A 27157-nucleotide genomic window follows, 5' to 3' on the forward strand; every position below is an offset into this window, starting at 1 on the left:
AACTTTTGGCCAGCTTGTGGGGGGCCTCCTGACCCCCACGAGACTTGCCAAAAGTCCAGCGGGGGTCCGGAAGGACCTCCTGCCGTCCAATCTTTTTCGTCTATGGCCGCCGCCATTTTTCAGCGCCATTTTGGAAAATGGCGCCGGCTGAAGACGACAAGATTCAGGAGCAGGAGCCCGTTCCGGACCGCTGCCGTTCCGGACCGCCGCTGGACCCGCAGGTTATTTAAGTTATTTGGGGGGGGGTTCGGGAGGGTGGGGGATTTAATTTAAAGGGTCGGGGGTGGGTTTTTAGGGGGTTTTAATGTGCCGGTTTTTCGATTTTTCGATTTTTAACGATTTTTCACGATATTTTACCCCCCCAAACGGCAACAATACGATTCCCTCCCCCTCCCAGCCGAAATCGATCGTTAAGACGATCGAGGACACGATTCACATCCCTAGTATCCAAAACCATTTTCCTTACATCAGGTTTTGAGCCAGACACTGAAATTATCTATATGGTATAACCTTTCCTTTCCTTTTCCATGAACTGGTAGTACTTCTGAAAAGGTAATAGTCTTAGGCATGTGTCTAATCTTCTCCCCTAAATTTTGGAAATCTTCTTGTACCTTGTGGATGCTGTTTATAGTGCAGCTCCTGCAGAGAGCAGCCATTTGATCTATAAATTACAGAGACAGTTATTTCAATACACTAGCTAGAAGTCTAAAAACACTAGCTAAATTAAATAGATTTCAGAACATGCACAACAATAAATATAGGAGAAAAAGAGAACAATGTCAGCAAGAAACCAGTCTATATTATGGCTAGCAAATTAAAATTAAACTTCTCTGGTCATAAGCACTTGTGATTCACAAGTGATAAAGTGGAAGGTGGAATTCAGTATAAGAAATCCCAAGACAATCTGTTAAAGGAGGATTCCCACATATTACAGCTGAACCAGCAAACATGTCCTTGTGGGGGAACACCCACCATGAATACATGATTCTTTTGTTCAAACAAAATATTCAAATTTATTTTTTTTTATAGTTTGTATCTTTTTACTGTAATTTAGGTTAACTTTAGATGAGCAAAGCTTTTAGTGTGTCAAATAAATTGTATTTTAAATTGAGTTTTGTATCACAAGTCCAGCCAACTATTTTTTTGGTTTTCTTTTCATTTTAAGGGCACTTTAATATCTTAGAAAACGTCCTGATTCTGAGCCACAGTGACAGACCTTACTCAAGTCTAGATTTAGACATAGGTAACTTTTAAGGTGCCAAATATGAAGGCACCAAATACCTGGGCTAAAAAGGATCCTTGTTTCACTTTAGGGGCGTGCATCGATGCCAATTCAAAGAGGCTTTTTAGCCCATTTTCACCCCACTTTCCAATCCCCAGGGGCGCTCCCCCCGGTCGGGCTGACGTTACTTCCTTATTAGGACCTGTTGATCACACGGTTCACCGCCTGGGGGAGGGAGCGCTTCGCTGTCACTTCCCCTACCCCCATCCAAGCCATAGGGTCAGCGCTCAGAGCCCTTCCCTTTCCCCTTACCACTCTTGGGCTTAGAGTCCGTGGCGGGTCCGGCCGAGCTGGAGCGGGCCTGGCCTTTGCTTGCGCTGCCGGAGCCTGAGGTGGGTACTACCATTCAGCCTGAGGTGGGTACTACCATTCAGCCTGGCCTCAGCACCTCAAGTGTTCATAAAATGTCTGGCAGTGGCAGTTGCTCACTTACACAAGGAAGGCGTGCATGTGTTTCCTTACCTGGACGATTGGCTAATCAGAAGCCAAACAAGACAAGGAGCTCTCAACTCTCTCAAGCTCACAATAACTCTACTCCATTCCTTGGGATTCCTCATCAACTACCAGAAATCCCACTTCACACCATCTTACCTGTTACAATTCATAGGAGCAGAATTAAACACCATAACAGCAAAAGCTTTTCTTCCAAAAGACCGTGCATAGACACTATCCTCGTTAGCAGACTCTCTACGTGCACGCAATCAAATAACAGCTCATCAATGTCTCACTCTTTTGGGCCACATGGCTTCCACAGTTTACGTCACTCCTATGGCCAGATTAGCAATGAGACTCACGCAATGGACACTTAAAAAACAATGGATACAAGCTATCCAACCGCTTTCTTATACAATTCAAGTCACTCAGAAACTAAGCTTCTCTCTCCTATGGTGGACAACCATGACCAACTTGCGCAAAGGACTACCTTTCCAACAGCCGATTACGCAAGTGACATTAACTACAGATGCATCCACCTTAGGGTGGGGAGCACATATTGGCCACCTGCAGACTCAAGATACTTGGACAAGCTCGAAGCCACATTTCAGATAAACTTCCTAGAGCTTCGAGCTATACATTATGCGCTGCATGCATTCAAGGACTGCCTTTCACATAAAACTGTTCTGATACAAACAGACAACACAGTGGCCATGTGGTACATCAACAAACAGGGAGGTACGGGCTCGTATCTCCTTTGTTAAGAAGCAGCTCAGATTTGGGACTGGGCCCTAACACACTCAATGTTTTTATGGGCCACTTATCTAGCAGGAATTCACAACGTAGTGGCAGATCGCCTCAGTCGTCAATTCCAGCCTCGCGAGTTGTCTCTGGATCCAGAAGTGATGACCAAGATCTTCCAACGTTGGGGTCAATCAACAGTAGACCTCTTTGCATCACAACTGAATTACAAAGTGGACAATTACTGCTCCCTGTTCAAGCAGAAAAATACGTTTACCCAGGGATGCCTTTGCTCGCCACTGGAACTCAGGCGTATCCCCCGATACCGCTAATAACGAAAACTCTAGTGAAGCTACAACAGGACACAAGGTCCGTAATATTCATAACCCCGTATTGGCCTCGACAAGTATGGTTTCCCATTCTTCTAGACCTCTCAATCAAAGACCCAATTCACCTGGGCACAGCACCCACTCTCATTACGCATGATCAGGGCAGGTTGTGCCATCCCAACCTTCAATCCCTATCCCTCACAGCGTGGATGTTGAAAGCTTGATTTTACAACCACTTAATCTTTCAACTAATGTCTCTCAAGTGCTTGTAGCTTCACGTAAACCCTCCACACGAAAAAACTATCGTGCTAAATGGAAACGGTTTACCACCTGGTGCACACAAAACAAGGTCGACCCTTTTTCCTGCACTATATCGTCTTTATTAGACTATCTATGGCATCTCTCAGACTCTGGCCTCCAGACTTCATCTGTCAGAGTACATTTAAGTGCAATCTCAGGTTATCACAATACCATTGGGGATGCACCAATATAGGTACAACCCCACGTTAGTAGATTTATGAGAGGTTTAATACAACTTAAACCTCCACACCGACCACCGGTCACACAATGGGACCTTAATGTGGTCTTAACAAGCCTCATGCTTTCTCCTTTTGAACCCATGGATTCCTGTGAGGTTAAATTTCTCACTTGGAAGACTATTTTCTTAATAGCCATCACATCTGCAAGAAGGGTTAGTGAGTTACAAGCACTTGTCACATACTCACCCTACACAAAATTTCTGCATGATCGAGTGGTACTCCGTACACACCCAAAATTTCTTCCTAAGGTAGTTACGGAATTCTATTTGAATCAATCCATCATCTTGCCTACTTTCTTCCTGAAACCACACTCTCACCAAGGAGAGAGGGCTTTACACACCTTGGACTGTAAACGTGCGCTCGCTTACTATTTAGATCGCATGACAGCCCATAGGAAATCCACCCAGCTCTTTGTTTCTTTTGATCCAAACAAACCTGGAAAAGCGGTGGGCAAGCAAACTTTATCTAATTGGCTTGCAGATTGTATACAATTTTGTTATGAAAAAGCAGGCCTTCCTCTCTAGGGGCGAGTAAAGGCTCACTCAGTAAGAGCAATGTCAACTTCAGTAGCACACTATCATTCAGTGCCATTAGCTGACATATGTAAAGCCGCTACATGGAGTTCTCTTCACACCTTCGCGGCTAACTACTGTCTCGACAAGGAAGGACGACAAGATTCAGCCTATGGACAATCTGTCTTAAAGAACTTGTTTCTAACATGATCCAACTTCTTCCACATCCAACTGTTCGTGATTTCAGGCTGCCTCATTTTTCCCAACAGAAAATCCAGTTGTGCCTGTTGCACAAATTGCATGCTGTTGGTCCAATACAAGGATGACTTAGCCTGTAGCTTGCTAATCACCCATATGTGAGGACTAGCATCCTGCTTGACCTGGGATAAAGCAAAATTGCTTAACTTGTAATAGATGTTATCCCAGGACAGCAGGATGTAGTCCTCACGAAACCCACCCGCCACCCCGCGGTGTTGGATCCGATTTGTTTTATTATTTTATTTTTTGACTAACGCTAATTGCTACAAAACAGACTGAAGGGAGACCCCTGTGGCTGAGAATATCATGGCATGCTGAGCATGCTCAGTGGGCACACTGTGCCAGTCAAACGTTTCTAGAAACTTTGACAGAAGTTTTTCCGTATAGGGCTCCATTACTGATGTCACCCATATGTGAGGACTACATCCTGCTGTTCTGGGATAATACCTATTACAAGGTAATCAATTTTGCTTTACCATGCTTCCATATCGCAGTAAGTACATTACTCTAATCTTTCTATGTGCTTTATGGTGAGTCAACAATATTACAATCCCAAGCTCTGCTGCTTGCACCAGCTTCGGCAACTGGAGTATTTCATTGAATCACTATTGGTGAATGCTGTTTCTCTGTGGAGTGAAAATCATTCACGCTTCTCCTTGCATGGACAACTGCATAACTACAGTCAGTCCACGCAAGGAGCTCTAACTTCTTCATGACTCACTATACATTTCCTAACTGGGATTACTGTGACTGCCATAAATGCCTTATACAACACTTCTGGACACCAGGTCATAATGACCTTCCTGTCCAGCATACGCGCAGACATTCTAATAAATTCTTACATGTCCCTGCATGCCCCTCAATTCTTCATTGTCGGGCCATGGGGTTTTTTCACTATGCACTTTCCTCATAGAAAATTGCTTTGAGTTAGATTCAGTGAAATTCCATTATCAGTGGGTCTAAGCTGTTCAACTGCTTTCGTCCCTCATCCATATTGCAGATCTAGAACCAAAACCTAGTCTGATTCTGCTCATGTTCGCATATACTCAGGGTTGTAAAGTTTGACCTAAAAGCTTCTCAACCCAAAATCCGTCTACTCCACTCCAGGCACAGTTTCACATGAACTTCCTGAAGCTTGTAGCCATGCATTATACCCTTATGCCTTCCAATACTGCCTCTACAACAAATCTTTGTGCATACAGACAGATAGCATAGGGACAATGTGCTTTTCCAACACACAAGCACGCATAACCTCTTAGCTGCTCTGCAAGGAAGCTGCGCAGCTCTACCCTTGGTCCTTGCTCACTCCATGTATCCTCGGGCCACTTATCTAAGAGATTTACTGAATGCACTAGCAGACCTTCTCCATGTAGGTTTCCATCCTCTTGAATGGTCTCAGACTACATGTGTAGTGGGAAAGATCTTCTAACGCTGAGGTCAACTGAACTTGCCCTCTGCGTCCGAATCGAACCATACGGTGCACAGATTCTACTCCCTAAACATGTTTCCAATGCGTTTCCATAGACGCCTTTCTTCCATCAAGGGCCTCTTAAATGTGTCTCTTCTGCTGCCTCTCATAGCTGGCACGCTTCTAATATTGAACTGGGACGGGGTTCACTGTTCCTCAGACCCATGTCCTGGCCGAGACCAGTATGCTCCCATACTTCTCAATCTATCACACCACTTTGCCTTCTCACAAGTCAGTCTCAAATCGTAGACTCACTGATGTTCTCAGGTACTGGTAGCATTACAAAATCTTCCACGCATAAATCCTACCACTCAAAATGGTATGATTTACTACATGATGCATACAAAAGGGTATTACTCTTTTTCTTTTTCTACACCACTCTTTTCTCTTGCTCCCTCGGATTCTGTGCCCCAGACATCCTCCACATAGGTACACCTCTGTTCTAATTGGTGTATCGTTTGGGAGTGGGGATACCCTATTTACGGTAAACCCCTTCTGAGTCAGCTTACCATGGATTATCCACTGATCAAGCCGCCTCTATTTTCACTAGTCACGGAATGGATCCTATATTTCGTGCTTATAAGAACATAAGAACATAAGAAATTGCCATGCTGGGACAGACCAAGGGTCCATCAAGCCCAGCATCCTGTTTCCAACAGAGGCCAAAAACCAGGCCACAAGAACCTGGCAATTACCCAAACACTAAGAAGATTCCATGCTACTGATGCAATTAATAGCAGTGGCTATTCCCTAAGTATAATTGATTAATAGCCATTAATGGACTTCTCCTCCAAGAACTTATCCAAATCTTTTTTGAACCCAGCTACACTAACTGCACTAACTACCTTCTCTGGCAACAAATTCCCGAGCTTTATTGTGCGTTGAGTGAAAAAGAATTTTCTCCGATTAGTCTTAAATGTGTTACTTGCTAACTTCATGGAATGCCCCCTAGTCCTTCTATTATTCGAAAATGTAAATAACCGAGTCACGTCTACTCGTTCAAGACCTCTCATGATCTTAAAGACCTCTATCATATCCCCCCTCAGCCGTCTCTTCTCCAAGCTGAACAGCCCTAACCTCTTCAGCCTTTCCTCATAGGGGAGCTGTTCCATCCCCTTTATCATTTTGGTTGCCCTTCTCTGTACCTTCTCCATCGCAACTATATCTTTTTTGAGATGCGGCGACCAGAATTGTACACAGTATTCAAGGTGCGGTCTCACCATGGAGCGATACAGAGGCATTATGACATTTTCCGTTCTATTAACCATTCCCTTCCTAATAATTCCTAACATTCTATTTGCTTTTTTGACTGCTGCAGCACACTGAGCCGACGATTTTAAAGTATTATCCACTATGATGCCTAGATCTTTTTCCTGGGTGGTAGCTCCTAACATGGAACCTAACATCGTGTAACTACAGCAAGGGTTATTTTTCCCTGTGTGCAACACCTTGCACTTGTCCACATTAAATTTCATCTGCCATTTGGATGCCCAATCTTCCAGTCTTGCAAGGTCCTCCTGTAATGTATCACAGTCTGCCTGTGATTTAAGGTCCTCCTGTAAAGTATCACAGGCAGACTGTGAGACTATAAGTCTCATACGTTCTCCATTCGAGCATTTCCATTCCTCTCATTTCACAGTTTGGCATGGGAAATTCTTTCCCTCATAAATATCATTTCTGCCAACAGGGTCAGTGAGTTATACACCTTGTTACATACTCATCTGACCCTGCATTCCTCCATGACTGAGTGGTTTTACGTATTCAACTTCATATCTTTCTTAAGGTAGACGTTGCATCTCACCTTACTCAGAATATACTCTGCCCATTTTTCCCCACACCTCTCTCTCACCAAAGCGAGAGGGTTTTTCCACTCCTTGGACAGTAATAGTGCACTTGCATTCTATCTAGATCGCACTACACTCCATAGGAATTCCACCTAACTCTTTCCTTCTGTGGCAAGAATCAAGCTGCGAGTTCCAGTAGGCAAACAGACCTATTCCTCCTAATTGACGGTCTGTATCTCTTTTTCCTACCAACAAGCAGACATTACACTACAAGACTGTGTGTAACCACACTCTGTTGCATCCGTCCCAGCCTCAATAGCTTCCCTTCGGCCGCTGCTGCTTGTCCGTATTTATCAGGCTGCAACCTGGAGCTCTCTCCATACCTTCGCAGCCCTTTACTACTTAGATATGACTAGCCGGTATGCTCCATGTTTGGCCAGTCCGTCTACTCTTATTCTTTCGAGTTAACTACCCAACATCCTTCCACGAACCCGTTACGGTTTTCAGGATGCCCTCCGTTCCAAATTCCACCCCCATCATTGTGCCTTCCGCACGTCTTGGGTGCATTTGGTGTACTCTCGGGCATCCTCAGCTCAGTACTCACCCATATGTGAGGACTACCAACCTGCTTGTCCTGTGAGAAAGCAAGTGTTGCTTACCAGTAACAGGTGTTCTCACAGGACAGCAGGATGTTAGTCCTCACGAAATCCACCCGCCACCCCGTGGAGTTGGGTCTGTATATATTTTCACTTTTATTTTAGTTTCGCTTGCGCTTTTAGCTATAAGACAAGACTGAGGGAGACACCTGTGGCTCACAGGGATAATTGCAGGCTGAGCATGCTCAGTGCCCTCAGTGTGCCAGTCAGTCAAAGCTTTGTAGAAACTTTGACAGAAAAGTTTTCCATACATGGCTCCATCCTGTGATGTCACCCATATGTGAGGACTAACATCCTGCTGTCCTGTGAGAACACCTGTTACAGGTAAGCAACACTTGCTTTTCTTCGATTTGTTTTAAATGAGCTTTAAATTTCCCTAAATGCATCACTTTTTTCTTGTCCACGTTAAATTTCATCTGCCATTTGGAAGCCCAATCTTCCAGTCTCACAAGGTCCTCCTGCAATTTATCACAATCTGCTTGAGATTTAACTATCATCCTTGAGTCCCACACAAAATGTATTCTGTGCATTAAAAAAGGTTAAAGGAAAGCCAAATAACTGTTGGTGTGTCTTAATAGGGAGATGAAAGGCAATTAAATCCAAAACAGCATCATTTGAAAAATTGAAAGCAGACCCAAGTAAGAAAAATAGGGAAGACCATAAGTACTGGCTAGTTAGATGTAAAAATGTAACTAAACAGGTTAAGAGAGAATTTGAAAAGAAGCTTGCCATAGAAGTAAAAACAACTAATAACTTTTTCAAGTAGATTCAAAGCAAAAAGCTTGTGAAGGAACCACATGGTCCACTAGACGTCTAAAAGGGTGGTCAGGGAGGACAAGCAAATAGCAGGAAAACTAAATGGATTCTTTTCCTCTGTCTTTACTTTTGAGAATGGCAGGGGTCATGCCCACAATGGAAACATTTTTGATGGTGATAAATTTGAGCTACTAGACAAAATCACTGTGAAACTGGAGGATGTAATAAATCATATTGATAGACTAAAAATAACAAATCACTGGGACAAGATGTTCTGAAGGAACTCAAACATGAAATTGCAAACCTGTTTTTGGTGATTTGCAATTTATCATTTAAAACCAATACTGTACTAGAAGACTGGAGGTGACCAATGTGAGGCCAATTTTTAAACGGCTACAGGGGTGATCTGGGAAACTATAGAATGATGTTGATGCTGGGCAAAATGCTAGAAGCCATTCTTAAAAACAAAATTAATGACCACATAAATAGAAATGGAGGGTCAATGTTTTGTTGCAAAGGGAAGTGATGCCTTACAATTTATTAGATTTTTATGAAGGTATAAAATAAACATGTGGATAAAGGTGAGCCGGTTGATTTAGTGTATCTGGATTTTCCGAATTTTCTCAGGAAATTGGGAGATCATGGGATCGGAAGCAGTGTCCTATTGTGGATTGGATAAAAAACAAGAAATAGAGGGTAGGGCTAAATGATTAGTTTTCTGAATGAAGAAAAGTCATTAGTGTTCCTTTCTCTAAATCATTTATGAATATGCCAGTGGGACCTGTATAGCATATTCATAAATGAGCTGGAGAAAGGAACAACGAATCAGGTGACTGAGTTTGTGTTGGGATCCCCAGCTGCATGGGCCCACGTCCGGGTCCCCTCACCTCTGCTGGCTGGAGGCCCAGCTCAGCTTTCTCCATCGCTGCTCCCCACCGCCATCTCCTGCGGCCTGCTCTCACGACGCCCCCAACGCCGCTGACACCGAGACCTCATGGCTGCCTCCCTAGGCGTGAGTGCGTGCTGAGTCGCAACCAGCGGCAGGAAAGTTCCCCACGGCCCAGAGAGATGACGTCAGGCTAGGTGGATATTTAAACTCTGCCTGGCCGCTTCTACCTTGCCTCAGCAATGAGTCCTGCTCTTCAGAGAGTGTGAGTTGTTTGCGTTCCTGATCCCAGCATTCCTTATTCCTGCCTTGCTTTCTGTTCCTAACTCCTGGTTCCAGCGCTCCCGTTCCCAGCTTCCGTTACCTGCCTTACTCCTCTTCCCCTCAGATTGGATTCTCAGCCTTGACCCTCTGCCTGGTAATTCGACTCTGCTTGATCGCCGCCTGCCCTGACCTCTGGCCTGTCTTTGGTTATTTTCATCACCTGCCTTCCTCGATCCGTGATTCACCTGAAGCTGCTTCAGCCTCTCGTCTTCTGGCTCCACACTTGAGAGTCCCACGCCTATGTCTACTGGCCCCGGTACCCAATGGCTAAACCTGTGGGGAATGAGGTCTGGTATAGGTGAAGGTCCTGTTGGGTCTTCTCTTCCTGAACCGCCTCCTGACGATGAGGACCAACAGGGGCAGTCCCCTGGGGGTAGTGACAACCTCATCTCGGCTCAAGGGTCCACTTTCCTAACAGTTTGCAGATCACAAAATTGTTTTGAGTTATTATTTATTTATTTAAAAACTTTTCTATACCATTGCTAAGTTAAATACCGTCGCAGCGGTTTACATGTAGGCACATATTTAATGTAGGTAAAAGTGTACAATAGTACATTCTAACAGGTGCCGTCAAAGGTTGGTTACAATATATCATTAGACATAGTCATTTAGCGAAGTAGTTCATGACCAATTGTACCAAGGTACTTACACCGGTAGTTTTATTACACATAGTATTATAGTTATGGTTTATTGTGGTGTGGAGTTCATAGACTAATCTACTGTATAGTTCTAAGGACTGTATGTCCTTAGGACTATACAGCAGTGGACTTTAAGAAACTGCAGATAGGCCATATGAGACTAAGAAAAGGGGATTCTTTTTTTTTTTAATTCTTTATTTATAAACTTTTTAACAAAAATATTACAAGAAAACTCTTGTTCAAAATAGAAAAAAGAATATTACAAATCAAATATCCAATATTTCAACAATCTATAAAGCCTCTTCTTTTTTCAAGTAGTCCACAATATTACAATAAATACTGATCTAATTATTAGAAATTAGTAGTACAATTATAAAAATCCAGATAATCAGTAATTGTTGAAGCAGTGAATACAGCGGATTACTATTAATATCAGGGTTGCCTAAATCATAAATTGGAGGAGATGGACTAACTAACATTTATACCAACGGTGTTTTATCACTTAAAAATAGAAATAACTGAGTTGAAGTAAAAAAAACATATGATTCACTTTTATATTTTACGCAACATTTACATGGATATCTTAATAGAAATGTTCCTCCAATCTGAATAACCTTTGATCTTAATGGCAAAAATTGTTGTCTCCTTTTTCGTGTCTGTTTGGACACGTCTGGGTATACCCTAACTCTTAAGTTAAAGAATTTAACAAGACGATACTTAAAGAACAACCTTAGTACCCAGTCTCTGTCAGGCTCCAAAGCAAATGATACAATTAAAGTTGTTGGTTGTACCAATTCAGTATCAGAAGACTCTAATACTTGTGAAATATTCACATTTTCAAGTATTCTATCCATAGGTTGCTTAACCTAATGACCTTGATCAGGTCCTTCTTGTTTCTTATATGGTCTTAAATAGTATATTTTTACAATTGGAGGAACCATTTCCTCAGAGACTTTAAGTGCCTCCGTCAAATATTTCTTAAACATATCTTTAGGAGTCATATATGGCAACATAGGGAAATTTATAAATCTTAAATTATTTTTCCTATTAGCATTTTCCAGGTTTTCTATTTTCATTTGTAAAACTTATTCTCAGTTATCATCATATCTTGTACTGGTTTCCATTTAACACTTTCTAACTTTATTTTCTCCAATTCAATTGTTGTTGCTTTTCTAGAGTTTTCTAAATCAGTTACCCTTTCTTGTATTTTATTTATTTTATTAACAATTGGATTTATCTGTGTTGCCATGGAAGTACTCAGACTTGAAATAGCTTCCCAGATAGTGTCCAAAGTAACAGCCTCAGGTTTCAACAGGACTGGAGGCTCATATTCCTTTAAAGGAAAATCTTTAATTCTAGATGTTTGCTGCGGCATTAGTAGGCCGTTCCCCTCTATGATCAGGCTTGCTGGTCCCTCAGTGGGACTTATCTGCTTCTTTCCTCCAGTTTCTCCAGGGTTAGCTGGACCTGCTCGTGGATTCACTTCAGCGCCTTTCGCTTGTGAATCCTCCGACAACCTTCCCTGGTCCCTGGAGGATGCTGGATTCGCAGGTGGTTCCCTGTAAATTGGGGATAGAGATGTCGAAAGGTCTGGCAAGGGGGATGACTGAAAAATCTCATCCTCCGTAACCAAATGCGACCCCTCCGATTTAAAACTCCGCTGCACATGTGCATCCATAGGCCCGCGAATTGAAGCTTCTAGGAGATTAGCAGAGTCTATTCTCTCCTTTGCTCTTCTTTTGCGGGAGGTATGTGGCATTTTCACAGTTATAATATAACAGGAATTTATGGAGCTAACACTGTTTCACAATTATTCTTAGATCAGTAGAATAAAATGGAGGATACTTGAGGATATATTTATTTAAAAACTAAACAGCCTACCTGAGAAGAAGTCAAAACTTATTCGTCCTGATTTGAGAGAGTCCAGTAGAAGTTAGACAAAGCCACGTGCCCCTTAGGCGCGTGGCTTGGGTGGCGCGCCAGCGTCTGCTGCGCGCCGCAGGGGGGCTGGCTTTTAAAGATCTTCTGTCTGCCCCTCCCTATGACCTCATCAGGGAGCGTGGCAAAGTCCCATTGGGGCCGGATGCAAAATCTCACCCCCGGTATCGCTCTGCCTGCTGGCGGTAAGCTCCTTCCTCTTTCTCCTCGGTAAGCAAACGGGGGAACCAGCTTTTAAGATCTTCTGTCGGCCCCTCCCTATGACCTCATCAGGGAGCGCGGCAAAGTCCCGTCGGGGCCAGATGCAAAATCTCACCCCCGGTATCGCTCTGCTGCTGGCGGTAAGCTCCTTCCTCTTTCTCCTCGGTAAGCAAACAGGGGAACCGGCTTTTAAGATCTTCTGTCGGCCCCTCCCTATGACCTCATCAGGGAGTGCGGCAAATTCCTGTCGGGGCCAGATGCAAAATCTCATCCCCGGTATCGCTCTGTTGCTGGCGGTAAGCTCCTTCTCTTTCTCCTCCAGAAATGGGGATTCTAACTGGCAATTTAATGTGGACAAGTGCAAAGTAATGCATGTAGAGAAAAATAATCCCAATTCCAGGTACACAATGCTGGGTTTTATGTTAGAAGTCACCACCCAGGAAAAGGACCTTGGTGTTCTTGTGGACAATACCTTGACATCATTCTTTTGCTCAATGTGCGACAGAAGTAAAAAAGGCAAATACAATGTTAGGAATTATTTGGAAAGGAATAGAAACAAAACTGAGAATATCATAAAGCCCTTGTATAAATCCATGGTGCCACTATATCTTGGGTACTGTGTGCAATTCAGGTCACTCCCATCTCAAAAAAGAAATAGTGGACATAGAGAAAGTATAGAGAAGTGTGACAAAATGACAAAGGGGATGGAAAAGTTCCCTTATTTGAGAAAGGTTATTCAAATTAGGGCTCTTTAACTTGGAAAAGAGATGACAAGATTCCAATGACATGCTGGAGTCAGGGAAGGCAGCAGACTAATGGAATCAGAGACAGGCTAAGGTCAGGGCAGGCAGCAGATAAGGATGGTCAGGTCCAGGCAAGAGGTCAAGTCCAGGCAGCAGGCGATCATAGACAGGTCCAGGCAAGAGGTCATAAACCAGAAGTCAGGCCAAGAGTGGATGAAGGTACACAGAATACACTGGATGAGACAGGCAATGCAAGGCAAAGCTGGAAAGGACAAGGCTAGATGAGGCAAGGCTGGATAACGAATCAGAAATGCAGGACACAGGAACTAGGAACTTGAAAGCAGCCCGCACTGCTAAGGCAGGAGACCTGTTGCTGAGACAAAGCAATGCTGCGAGGCCCTTGCTTAAATAGGTCGGTCAACCTCACATCATCAGAAGGTGCTTCTCAGCATTTCCCGTCATGGTGTCCATATAATGCGTGCATATATGCACGCATGCACCTAAGGGGAGATAGCAGGGGCAGTGGCTGGCGGCATCTTGGGCCATGCTGGACAGCATTCGGCGTAGGATGCTGTGTGCTAACCGTAGAATGGATCCAGCCATTTTGAGGATGAGTGAGGTGGCTCACAGGGCCATACCATGAGCTGCCAAATGTGTTACCCGGTTGACAGGTGGCAGGCTCCCAAGACAGGAGCACATATGCAGATGAGGTCTGTGTGTTATCAAGTGGCCAAAGGTTAACCCCTGGTAGGTGTTAGGGGTAGTGTGGAGGCATTACCTAACAGTATTTTATTCGACTGGACAAATAAAGTGTATCAGCAAGCTACAACTTCCCAAAAAACAACTGGGTCAGTGCTGGCAAGTTAGTGGTAGCAAGTTACTGTCCAGCATGGCTTTTGGAACCTAGAAGCCAGATCACAGGGCAACAGCCTCACTAGTTTCGGAAGCTGTTTAGATTAAACAGATTTAGAGACCTGGGGAACAAGATGTTAGATTCCTCATGGAGTCTTATGGCTCATCTTCCCAGGATGGTGGAAAATCAAGGAGGAAGAGAACAAAGCCTGACTTGCATAAGGAGAAATATCCTACAAGTGGTCAAGCTTCTGAGGCTGGCAGCTGCAATACAGCTGTACACATTTACTGTACTACTATGACTCTCAAAATCCCTACTGTGATAGAACAATTGTGCAGTTTCCATCTATACCTGATACTGCATAGTCAAAACAGAGATTTATATTTATTCCCTTAGAAAAAAACCCATAGCCATAGTCTGATCCAGAAAGTTCATAAAACTCACATTCAGTGCCTCATTTATATCATTTTCATTGCATCTGCATTAAGATTAATGCATACAGTTTTTTCTTTCAGGAAAGAGGAGAAAGAAAAGTTGAGGCTTCAAATGGAAGAGAAAAAAAAACTAGAGCAAATGGGTGAGGACCTGGACCTGGAAACTGCTGGAAAAGCTGAAGGTAGAGTATAGCCACAGTTGTGAGGAGGCAGCTCCTGTTCTACTCCAACCTGCTAGCCAATGGCTCCCTTTACCATTTTCAACATACTGAATATGTTTTCTGCCTATTGATAACCACTATTACTGCTGCAGAAGATGCAAATAACATTGTCACAATGCAAACAGCTCTTCAGGGTAGGAGCTTAGGACCTCAGAAGCTTTATTTTCAGTCATAAGTGCAAACTTCAAAACCTACTTCTGCTTAGGATCTTTGACTCTATTTGTGACTTAACGCAATAGGACATTTAAACAGGCAGTTAACACAAGGCTAGTCTAGTCTGGCTCTTCACTGCAGAAATTCAGCCCCTGCATTTTAACCGGTTTCTTGCCTACTTTCTAGCAGCTGTCTGCCCCCTAATTATCACGTAAATAGGGAACCTTCCTACACAGTTTAACTTCAGACTCTTTGCCACATCCAGGACCTTGTCTTCTTGACATCTTAGCCATATACTCTTTCTCTTTCTTTCTCTTCCTCCTCCATTTCTTCTTTGCTTTTGCAATAAAAAGTTTACCAAGGACACAGAGGACAACATAGACAGTGTATTTCTTATGAATAATAGCCTTTATTTCATACTATATATATATATCTCTTATGCATAAGGAAGTCGGATCTCGTAGGCCTGAGAGCCCGACTTAATTTGTGAACGAATTTGGTCATTCTTAAATATCTTTCTCCCCAGTAATTAAGACAACACTCCTTTGAATTAGAGTCTCGTGATTACAGGAAAACGTTTGTTTAAAACATTTTGCTACTTCTAACATTTCACAGAGCCCTGGGAAGCTGAACTAACCTTGAGGAGATCTACATTTTATAGCTTTTTTCCTGGGAGCATGCAACTTCAAAAGATACATCCTTTCTTTTATTTATTTAGAGAAAGAGAGACAGAAAAGCAGAATATCGTAATTTACAAGTCAGCAGTGCCCCCTGGACCTCAGATGGTGCATCTGTATTGAACAGATGGCCCCAATATTTCTTTACTATCGCAGTCCCTCCTTTTTGTCCAGGGGCATGCTGCTTGCCTTAAAAATTAGTTATACTTTCACCCATAGTGCATAATCTGCTAAACTCTTCATCCGGAGATGCGTTCTGTGGTACTACAAGTGTTGTAGAGACCAGTATTTTAGGAACACTTTTCTTGTATAACATAACAATGCATTGAACAGATACACATAAGATTAGAAGGAACACTAAAATAGTTATAATAATAATCAACATTTTCTTGGCCCCAAAGTCTTAGCATCCTGCCTAAGCCAAACACATCTAGCACCATTATCTAAAACTACTTGCTTAAGAGATTTAATTTCTTGTTGCATTAGTCCCATAATCTTCATTGTCTCATTCATAGTGACTTCCACAGTAGCAGAAAGATTTTCTTTTTAAAGCACTTTCAAGTTCAAAAACACCTAAACCAGGAAAAATAGTCCTCAAAATACGATGAAAGTATCACAGTCCATCTGGAAATCGAGTAGGTGACCTGCGCCTTTTCTTAGGGGCAAATCAGTTCTGTTGAAAGAAAACACTGGTATAATGTATCCAAAGGAAAACTGAGCAGTAGTATTGAAGGAAATAGTCTTTACTGCTCCCCACGGTGCAAAGAACCATAGTCCTGAAGTACTATAAACTGATAGTCTGCTGTCATTCACTTTTACCTCAGAGGTGGTGAAGTAGATTTGTGATATGTTCCTTCCAGTTACAACAGGAAGGCCCAGCACAGAGCAGCCTTGCTTCTTCAATATAAGCCTTGGCAAACAGAAGCATGGGTAAAGGGGTGTACTCATCATGAATATAGTTCCCAGTACACCTGAAGTTGCATCCATAACCAGTAGGACAGGTTCCATGAATCCTTTTCTCAGCTTCCATAGGGCACAGCTAGAGTATTGCATAGACTGACTGGCTGCTCTTGCTGTGGTCACAATGAGGTAGAGTCCTGTTAAAGCATGGAGGATGCTTATAGTCCACGCAGTATGAAGGATGCGCCCCGAGGAGAGCCGCCATCTTGTTGTAAACCTTATATAGGTGAGCAGTCATGTTTAGTTCATGGTCAAAACATTCATGCACAAAGTTCCATCGTGCGGACAGACAGACGATATTTCACCACACAATAGTAAACCTTTTGTAGGTGACGGCCATCATATTGGTGCCGTTTGCCCAGAGAAGCAAAAGCAGGGTCCTGTCCGTTCCAGCAGCCTCGTGAGAGTTCTATGTCCCGGAGCTTCCTGCTGTTGTAGTACTGTAAGCCTTTTTACAGTGAGAAAGATGTACCCAAGTAGATGAAAGTATCACACTTTCTTCTTCTCCTCTACTATCTGTTTGTTCTTTTACTTGAGCTCTAACCACACTAATTGGCTTATCAGAGCAAAATACCTGAAAACTACACATCCTAGAAGGCTTCTCTCAAATGTGACCTCACTTCCTGCCAGCTCAGAAAACTTTTGAAACTACATTTTCAAAAGGGCTCCTTTTATTGAGACCACACTTCCTTTTTCAGGGGTCTGCAGCCTTTCAAAGAAGCCACCATGTTTTTGGATTTTATCTTTAACTAAAATATTTTGAGTGCCATTTTCAGATCCCCAGACCTCTAATCTGAAGCACTTCCATCATAATGCAGCATCTCAGGAACATGGCTGAACTTCCTGCTGTTCCTGAGCCTTCTTATAGGCTTTGCTGTTTGAAACACACCCTGATGAATTCACTTCTTCCCTAGTATATAGGAAGGCTCAGAACTATCACTCAGTGTCTTCACAACAGGTCTCCTGCATCTCTGCATTTGCTAGTTGCCTAGTGTTCCTCCTTGTTCCTGTTTATTCCAGTGTTCCTGATTGTTTCCTTTTGTTCTGCTTGCTCCTCTTCCATTCCTGGTCTTCTTCTGTGAGTCCTTGTTATATCTTGTTCCTGCTCCTTTCACAGTCCTGTCTCGTCACAGCCCCAAATTTGTCTCCTTGTTGCCTTGACTTTGGACCTGACTTGACCACACCTTCCTCTCAGCCTACCTTAATCTCGGACTGGAATTCGACCTATCTTATAACTCATGCTGGCCACCAGAACCCAAAGGCTAAACCCAAGGGGGAGCTGATTGGCTAGGTGCAAGATATTGGCCATGGTGTCTCAGCTGTCTCCTGCCAAGGCCTAATCTGTGCTTGCACAAAATAGGCTGCGTCAACTTGGCAACAGTCACATCATACATTTGAATATTAATGCATCTCCCACACACATGCACAGTACATGCATACATAAAGAATATAATTTTCAAACCATTTACAAGCATTAAGCTCTGTTTCCCTGTACGTACCCGGATCAGTCCAGACTCCTGGGTTTTGCCTCCCCTCCAGCAGATGGAGACAGAGACGTTTTGACTGACTCTGCCCTATACCCTGAGGTGCTCCCTACAGTCCGTCGGTATTTCTCTGTCTCCAGCAGATGGTGGAGGTGCAAAATTCTACAGTCTGTCGCTAGATAGTTAGCTTAAAAAAAGGGGGGGGGGGGGGGTTGATTGTGAGCCTAGTTCAGACTTAGTGTCTCTTTCCAAAAAAAAAGACAAAAAGGACAGAAGAGGACTTGCTTGAGCCTCCCAGGAGATCGGCAGGTCCTGCTGGGACCATCCCCCCTGGAATTAGAGGCTACTGGTGCTAGGGTTTGAGGACCCTGCTGCCCAACTGCTACAACACTCGGGGTGATACCAGGGAGCCCGGCTCACTCACCCCAGGAGGGACAGGACCCGTGCTGCTTTGGTTTCAGGTTTGAAAAAAAACCAAACTATATTTTCTTTATCCGGGCCTGATTCTCTGTTCACTCCCGTCGCTGTGCTCGAAAAGCCGCTGCTGTTCTCCTTTCTGATTTTGGTCGGTCCCCCAGAATCTCCTCACAATGCCATGTGGTGCGGGGACGCGCGCGGTATTGCACGATGGGTTCTGTTCTTCCTGCCTCCCTAAGGGGGAGGGCACTTCGGGAGCCACCAGGGGCAGCAGTTTGAAGTCGTGCCAAGAGCCTGCGAGGCTTGGGTGCCCGCGGCATGCTTTGCCTGATCTGTTCCCGTTCAGTGTAGGAACGGATGCCATTTTGGCTTCCTTTCACACAGCGGCACAAACTGCGGAGGGGAAAGGAAATTCCCCTCCTCCTCTATGCCCGCAGCAAGCAGCCTCTGAGGGGGGCGGGCCGATGGAGGATTTCACTGGTGTGGTAGAGGAGAGCCCCCGGGGGGGGGGGGGGGAGCTTCAGACGACTCCTCCTTATTTTCCTCAGATTTTATTTTGCTGCTTCACTAGGCTTTCAAAGCCAGGAAGATAGCTAAGAGACAATCTGGAGGAAGCTCTTGCTTGCACACAGCTCCACTTTTGGACAAATCAGGGGTCCAGGATACCAAGAGATCCAGGCCCTCGGAGGGTAAGAGAGTCCCAAAGCTTAAGCGTCCCCTCCGGACTGCGTCGTCTCGCCCGGCGGCGGACTCTTCCTTTGAGGTTTCGAAACCGGAGGAACAAGAATCGAGGGGCAAGCCTCCTCAGGGGGTGGACCATGAGGGTGACCAGGACCTTCTTTCCCAATATAGTTCCCATGTAGGCGATGAAGATTACCCTAAGGTCCACATATTCCCGCGGAGCTGGAGGAATTGGACATTGATGTCCCTCAGGAGGACTCTCGGATGGGGTCCATTGATCCAGTCATAGTGGGTCTTCGTGGTCCAACCCAGTCTTTCCCCTTTCATCTTTCTGCCACTGACTTGTTGTTTCGGGAGTGGGACTCCCCAGATTTAGGTTTGAAAGTCAGTAAAGTGATGGAAAAGTGTACCCCTTGCCAGAAGATGCCCTGGACCTTCTTCCAGTTCCCAAGATGGACGCAGCAGTATCAGCAGTCACTAAGAACACCACCGGTGATGGGTGCGACAGCTCTCAAGGATCTCCAGGACTGTAAGCTTGAGGTCCAACTCAAAAAGATATTTGAGCTGACAGCACTTGGAATCCAGGCTGCTATGTGCAGTAGTTCTCATTGAGGGCAGGACTTCGCTGGGTACAACAATTGCAGAGTAGTGTGACTTTGTCGGAGGAGGAGACTGCTCAAGCTGGGCGGCTGGAAACTGCGGTTACTTACAGTGCAGATGCCCTCTATGATTTCCTACGTACCTCAGCCAGGTCTATGGTTTCAGCTGTCTCTGCCCGCAGGCTACTCTGGTTGAGGAACTGGTTGGCGGATGTCTCCTCCAAAGCTCAGCTGGGCTCTCTGCCTTTCAAGGGCAAGGTACTCTTCGGAAAGGACTTAGAAAACATGATTCAATCCTTGGGGGAGAACAAGGTCCATTGCCTACTGGAGGATAGACCCAAGACGAGGGATTCCTTCCCTCCTCGGTCACGTTTCCGGGGGAATCAGAGATTCCGGTCTTCCAGGTCTTCAGGCTCTTCATCTAGGCAGATCTCGGGCAGACAGCAGTCCTGGTCCCAGTCCTTTCAAGAGCGTCGCTTCGGTAGACCCGGGACCCCCCATTCTTCAGCAGAAGTTAAGTCCTCGCAATGAGGCGAGGCCAGTCCATTCCTCTTTTCCGATGGTAGGAGGCAGGTTGTCTCTGTTTTACAAGGAATGGGCCAAATTGACTTCAGACCAGTGTCAGTGTGATAAGACATGGCTAAGCTTTAGATTTTGCCTGGTGCTTTTGAGAACGCTTTCTCGTCTCCTCATGCACATATGAAGAGAAGTGGCGGGTAGTGCGGGACACAGTGTGGCGCTTACTTGAGCTCTGAGCCATTATACCGGTTCTTCCTGTGGAACGACGGTGGGGCCGCTACTGCATTTACTTCATGGTGCCCAAGAAGGAAGGCACGTTCCAGCCCATTCTCAATTTAAAGAAGGTCAACAGATGTTTTCGAGTTCCGCGGTTTTGCATGGAGACCCTGAGGTTGGTCATTGCGGCAGTGCAAAAGGGAGAATTCCTAGCCTCGCTGGATCTCACTGAAGCGTACATGCACATCAGAATCAGGTCCAACCATCAGAAATTCCTGCGGTTTTCCATCCTGGGAGAGCATTTTCAGTTCTGCGCTCTGCTGTTATAGACCTTGCTAGGGAGTTAGCGATCTGTTAGCGCTCAGCCCGCCAGGAGGGCAGAGTGAGCATTCTGGTAGCGATCAGCTCCTTCCAAGGGGAGGAGATAGCAATCTGATAGGCTTGGCTCCTGTAGGAGGAGGAGTTTAGCAATCTGTTAGTGCTCTGCTCTCCCAGAGTGGAGGAGTAACAAACTGTTATGCTTTGTTCCTGTAGAAAGATGAGCCACAACCTGTATGATCCCCACGGGGAGTTAGATATCTGAAATGGATCAGCTTCCGCAAAAAAAGGAGTAATGGTCTGATATGGATTGGCTCCCACAGAGTGGTAGATGATAATACCGCTCTATTAGTGTAAGGAGTAACACTTAGTAGAAATAGTGAATCTCTGGGCCGATGGCAGATGATAGCGCCCTCAAGTGGAGATCTTGAAAGGGACCACCGGCTAGGCTGGAGTATTGAGACAATCACAGATAGTTCTTTATTAGACTGGAAGTAGGACCACCAGAGGTGGCAGTAGTTAGCTGATGTGCCCAGCAGGACTGAAGTCCCTCTGATACTGGAACTACGATCTCTGAGTTGCTGAGCTGTAAGGAGAGACTATAGGTAGTGAGTAGACAGGGTATGCTGGACATAACCAGTGGTTTATAATACACTCACAATGGTAGATATCTGTAATGTCTTCTTATGCAACAGAGAGTCTTCAGTATTCAGGAACAGGAGCCGCAGGCGAGTACTGGTTCCTATAGGCAGTCTGAAATAGAACTCACAATAACTGTATATGGGATGGCTTCTGGAATAGAAGAGAGGCTAGGAGAGATTTAAGAACATAGGCCCTCGTGGAGCGAGTACCGGTTTCTATCTGTAAATCTGTAATAGTAATCCATAAGATATAGGTATGCGATATCTTCTGAGGAAGAAAAGAGTCTGAGAAAGGTATTAGGAACATAGGCCCTTGTGGAGCGAGTACCTATCTGCAGTCTGCAATGGTAACTCACGATCTCCATACCTGCGATAACATCTTAGACTGAAGGGAGTCTTAGAGATTAGGAACATGGGCCCTCGTGGAGCAAGTACCGGTTCCTGTCTGTAATAGGACTCACTGAGTTCATGTCTGCAATCGCCTCCAGGCAATAGGAGTCTGCTGAGTATTCGGGAACGTAGGCCCTCGAAGAGCGAGTACTGGATCCCATCCAGCAATCTGAAATCAAGAAGAGAGAGAGCAGGGCCCCTGAGGAGCGGGTTCCCCTAGGCAGAGTTGCGAAGAAGGGATTCCTACCCTTGTCCTTGCTAACTCAATTCAAAGTAGCAATCGAAGACCTTTTATGTTGGAAGCGGATGACGCCACTATGGGGGGATGCCCCCGAGTTTCGCGCCCTTGCTGGTATAAAGTCTGGAGCGAGTGCGCGCCCTTATGTCATCAGGATCATGGCGGATCCATGGCGTCAGGCCAGCCCGGGGATTCCAGGAAGGGAGTCGCCATAAGGTCAAGAGAGTTTAGTGAGGGCGAGAATAGGCACGAATGCAACAGTACCCACCTTCAAAGGGCTGTCTCCTCTTCGGTTGCTAGGTTAAGTACCAGAGATGCGCGAGGTGGAACTGATGAAGCATCTCTTATCCAATAGGTCTGAGGCTCCCAAAGATGGTTTCGGGGCCAAAGCCTTTTCAGGCAAGCAAAACTCAGTCTCTGTACAACATCCAGGGTCTCCAGATTCTTGAATTCAAGTTCATATAAACACGATGACAGGTAGATGATGCGATTTTGAAGAATCTCGCAGAATGTATAATGAAGTCAGCAGCAATGAGATGGGCTGCCGTGGACATCACTGAGGTTTCAGTGGAAGTGGTGATGTAGAAACTGGTCCATAATCCACTTCTAAGTCGCTCTTCCACAGGATGCTGGAAGAGAGATGATGGCAATACCAGTAAGGCGAATAGGCTGATGGATGGGGACATCTTCATCTTCGGAATCAGCAGTGCTGTAAACCTCCAGCACGACCTCCGAGCAACCAAACGTTAAGCTGATAGACAGAGAGATCTTCTTCTTCGGAATCAACAGTGCCATAGGCTTGTGGCACGACTTCCAAGTGAACCAACGAAGTTGATAGTGAGATATCTTCTTCTTCGGAATCAACAGTGCCAAAGGCTTGCTGCACGACTTCCGAATGAACAAAATGTAAAGTTGATAATGAGAAAAATCTTCTTCTTCGGAATCAACAGTGCCATAGACTTGCGGGCACGACTTCCGAATAAACCAAATGCGAACGCTGGTAGCTAGAGATGTCTTCTTCTTAGGAATGATGATGGCATCAGCAGATAGTCAGGCTGGTAATGAGAGATATCCTCTTCCTCTTTGGAATCAACAATGCTGAAGTTCTTCAGCACGACTTCCGAGTAGATAGAACGTAGTGAATATCTCAATTTTGTAACCCAGGAAGACATTAAGGATGTAGAGCGCCACCTAGCTATGGCGCACATAGCAACTGCTATGTAAAACAGCAGGTAATAGAAAAACTGCTGGAGATGTTGATAAGATCCTCAAAAGAAGTGGAGGTGCAAAGAGTCGTCCAAGGCCCACTTCAAATTGTGATACAATAGTGGATCTTCAAATTTACCAAATGGACTCCTCAGGTATTCCACAAAACATCTGAGATTAGAGTTGTCTCCTGCCCCTGAGTCCTTCAGGGCAGAGATTCGAACCATCACTGGTTCAGGATTCACTGAGACTGGATGAGAGAGTGGAGGAGATATTGCTGTATAGCCCAAGAACAGTCATCCTGCGGGACTCAGGCTTGTCCGTTTCCCGGATGAATAGGGCAAGCAGAAATATCATGGCCTGGCTGACCGCAGTACATGCTTAGGTCGTTCTTCCTCCTATATCTTCTCTCTTTAGAAGTCAAGTGTCCGTGACCAGGCTCCTTCGGTTCCTTCTTCTCTACAGCAGGAGATGCTCTACCCCCTCGTAGTGCAGGAGCACTGGTTTGCTTCATGCCAGGTAACACCTTAGGCCGGAGTTCTTTTGCCTTGAATCGGAGCCGCCAGTTAATCCGAGTGGCTAAGGATATTAGTTCTTCCAGCGAGTCAGGTGTCTGACGAGCAGCCAGCTCGTCCTTCACACGGGTATCCATGTCTCTGCAAAAGAGTGTCTTCAGACATCTGGGGTCCCAGCGAAGCTCTGCTGCTAGAGTTTTAAATTCAATGGTGAATTCAGCCAGAGATCTGTTGCCTTGCTTCAAGTCCACCAAAGCAAATCCAGCAACAGACATACGAGCAGGGTCATAAAAAATGGATTTAAACAAGTCCATAAATCCTTCTATGTCCTGCAAGACAGGGTCCTTGCGTTCCTACAAGGTAGAAGCCCACGACAAGGCTCTCCCATCCAAGTAAGACAAAATGTAGCTAGTCTTAGAGAGGCCTGTGGGAAACAATGAAGGTTGTAAAGTGAAATGTAAGCTGCACTGGTTCAAGAAGCCTCGAGTCTTCTGGAGTTCTCTGGAGAATCGAACAGGCACCGCCAGTGGTACAGCTGACTTTAAAGTTACCTCTGGTAACTGGACTTCTTGTATAGAAGCTGTGCTTTGAGTCTTCTGCGTATGAAGCTGGTGAAAAACTGCAATAAGTTTCTCCAAGGTTTCTTGCTGTTCTGAAAGGCATTGAGCTAAGCCTGGAATAGCCTGCAAGGCAGAAAGATGAGCCGGGTCGATGGGCCACAAACTTCAAATACCTTTAGCTGAATCCCCAGGAGTACTGCTTTTCTAATGCTTCTCTTGGACGCTGAAGTAACTGAAATTTAGGCTTCTCCAATTCTTTTCTTGAAGGCCGAAATTCAAAGACGTTAATCTCTCCAAATCTTCTCCAATCCTTTTTAGCCAGAATCACTGAAGTTGAAATCTCCAAATCTTCTCAATACTATATAGCCGGATTCATGGAGTTAGCAATCTGTTATAGACCTTGCTAGGGAGATAGCAATCTGTTAGCGCTCAGCCCGCCAGAAGGGCGGAGTGAGCGGTAGCGATCAGCTCCTCCCAAGGGGAGGAGATAGCAATCTGATAGGCTTGGCTCAGGTAGGAGGAGGAGTTTAGCAATCTGTTAGTGCTCTGCTCCCCCAAATGGAGGAGTAGCAAACTGTTATGCTTTGTTCCTGTAGAAAGATGAGCCAGCAACCTGTATGATCCCCACAGGGAGTTAGCTATCTGAAATGGATCAGCTTCCGCAAAAAAAGGAGTAATGGTCTGATATGGATTGGCTCCCACAGAGTGGTAGATAATACCGCTCTATTAGTGTAAGGAGTAACACTTAGTAGAAATAGTGAATCTCTGGGCCGATGGCAGATGACAGCACCCTCAAGTGGAGATCTTGAAAGGGACCACCGGCTAGGCTGGAGTATTGAGACAATCACAGATAGTTCTTTATTAGACTGGAAGTAGGACCACCAAAGGTGGCAGTAGTGAGCTGATGTACCCGGCAGGGCTGAAGTCTCTCTGATACTGGAACTATGATCTCTGAGTTGCTGAGCTGTAAGGAGAGACTATAGGTAGTGAGTAGACAGGGTATGCTGGACATAACTAGTGGTAGATGATACACTCACAATGGTAGATATCTGTAATGTCTTCTTATGCAACAGAGAGTCTTCAGTATTCAGGAACAGGAGCCGCAGGCGAGTACTGGTTCCTATAGGCAGTCTGAAATAGAACTCACAATAACTGTGTATGGGATGGCTTCTGGAATAGAAGAGAGGCTAGGAGAGATTTAAGAACATAGGCCCTCGTGGAGCGAGTACCAGTTTCTATCTGTAAATCTGTAATAGTAATCCATAAGATATTGGTATGCGATATCTTCTGAGGAAGAAAAGAGCCTGAGAAAGGTATTAGGAAAATAGGCCCTCGTGGAGCAAGTACCGGTTCCTATCTGCAATCTGCAATGGTAACTTATGATCTCCGTACCTGCGATAACGTCTTAGACTGAAGGGAGTCTTAGAGATTAGGAACATGGGCCCTCGTGGAGCGAGTGCCGGTTCCTGTCTGTAATAGGACTCACTGTGTTCACGTCTGCAATCACCTCCAGGCAATAGGAGTCTTCTGAGTATTCGGGAACGTAGGCCCTCGAGGAGCAAGTACCGGATCCCGTCCAGCAATCTGAAATCAAGAAGAGAGAGAGCGGGGCTCACCCTAGGTGAGTTTGTAGAGGCAGAGTTGCAAGGAAGGGATCCCTACCCTTGTCCTTGCTAACTCGATTCGAAGTAGCAATCGAAGACCTTTTATGTTGGAAGCGGATGAGGTCACTACGGTCAGACGCCCTTGCTGGTACAAAGTCTGGAGCACGCACACGCATGCGCCCTTACGTCATCAGGAACTTGGCAGATCCGTGGCGTCAGGCCAGCCTGGTGATTCCAGGAAGAAAATGGCGAGAAGAAGCTGCAGCAGCATCTGTCCGTCAGACCCGAAGGGATTCGCCATAAGGTAGACAGGATGGAACGAAGGCAAGAATAGGCACGAACGCAACATCTGCCTTTCGGTCTTGCCACAGTACCCAGAACCTATACCAAGGTCATGATTGTGGTGGCAGCAGAACTCCGGAAGGAAGGATTCTTAGTTCATCCGTACCTGGATGACTGACTGATTCGAGCAAAGTCGGAGTCTCTCTGTCGCTCTGTGGTGCACCGGATTCTTCAACTGGTGAGGCCACTAGGTTGGATAGTCAATCTCGCCAAGAGCCACCTAGTTCCCGCCCAGTCTTTGGAGTTTCTGGGAGCCCGGTTTGACACGAGGCTGGGCAAGATTTTCCTTACTGAGGAGCGCATCATCAAACTGCAGGCACAAGTTCGGGCCTTGTTGTCCATACATCTTCTCAGGGTATGGGACTACTTGCAGGTCCTCGGTTTGATGGCTTCCACCTTGGATCTAGTCCCATGGGCCTTTGCTCATATGAGGCCTCTTCAGTCAGCATTACTTTCCTGTTGGAACTTGGTGTCTGAGCAATTTCATCTACCACTTCCTCTTACCGGCTCTGCACGTTCCAGCCTCGATTGGTGGCTCCTCTCGGACAATTTGCGATGTGGTATGGCCTTGGACGTTCCTGCTTGGACGGTGGTCACCACAGACGCCAGTCTCTCCAGCTGGGGAGCGGTTTGTCAGGAGAA

At 45.3% G+C, this 27157-nt stretch overlaps 1 protein-coding gene across 6 annotated transcripts in view; it reads left to right on the forward strand.

Moving 5' to 3' along the window:
- Window positions 1-27157, forward strand: part of AK9 (adenylate kinase 9) — an 829950-nt gene that overhangs the window by 412346 nt on the left and 390447 nt on the right. For all 6 annotated transcript variants that reach the window (XM_029595283.1, XM_029595287.1, XM_029595288.1 and 3 more), the window contains one exon: window positions 14856-14956. In XM_029595283.1, coding sequence (XP_029451143.1) covers window positions 14856-14956 — 101 coding nt within the window. The remainder of the gene's footprint in view (window positions 1-14855; window positions 14957-27157) is intronic.

The sequence above is a fragment of the Rhinatrema bivittatum genome, chromosome 3 (assembly GCF_901001135.1).
Source record: "Rhinatrema bivittatum chromosome 3, aRhiBiv1.1, whole genome shotgun sequence".
NCBI classification, from domain to species: Eukaryota; Metazoa; Chordata; class Amphibia; order Gymnophiona; family Rhinatrematidae; genus Rhinatrema; species Rhinatrema bivittatum.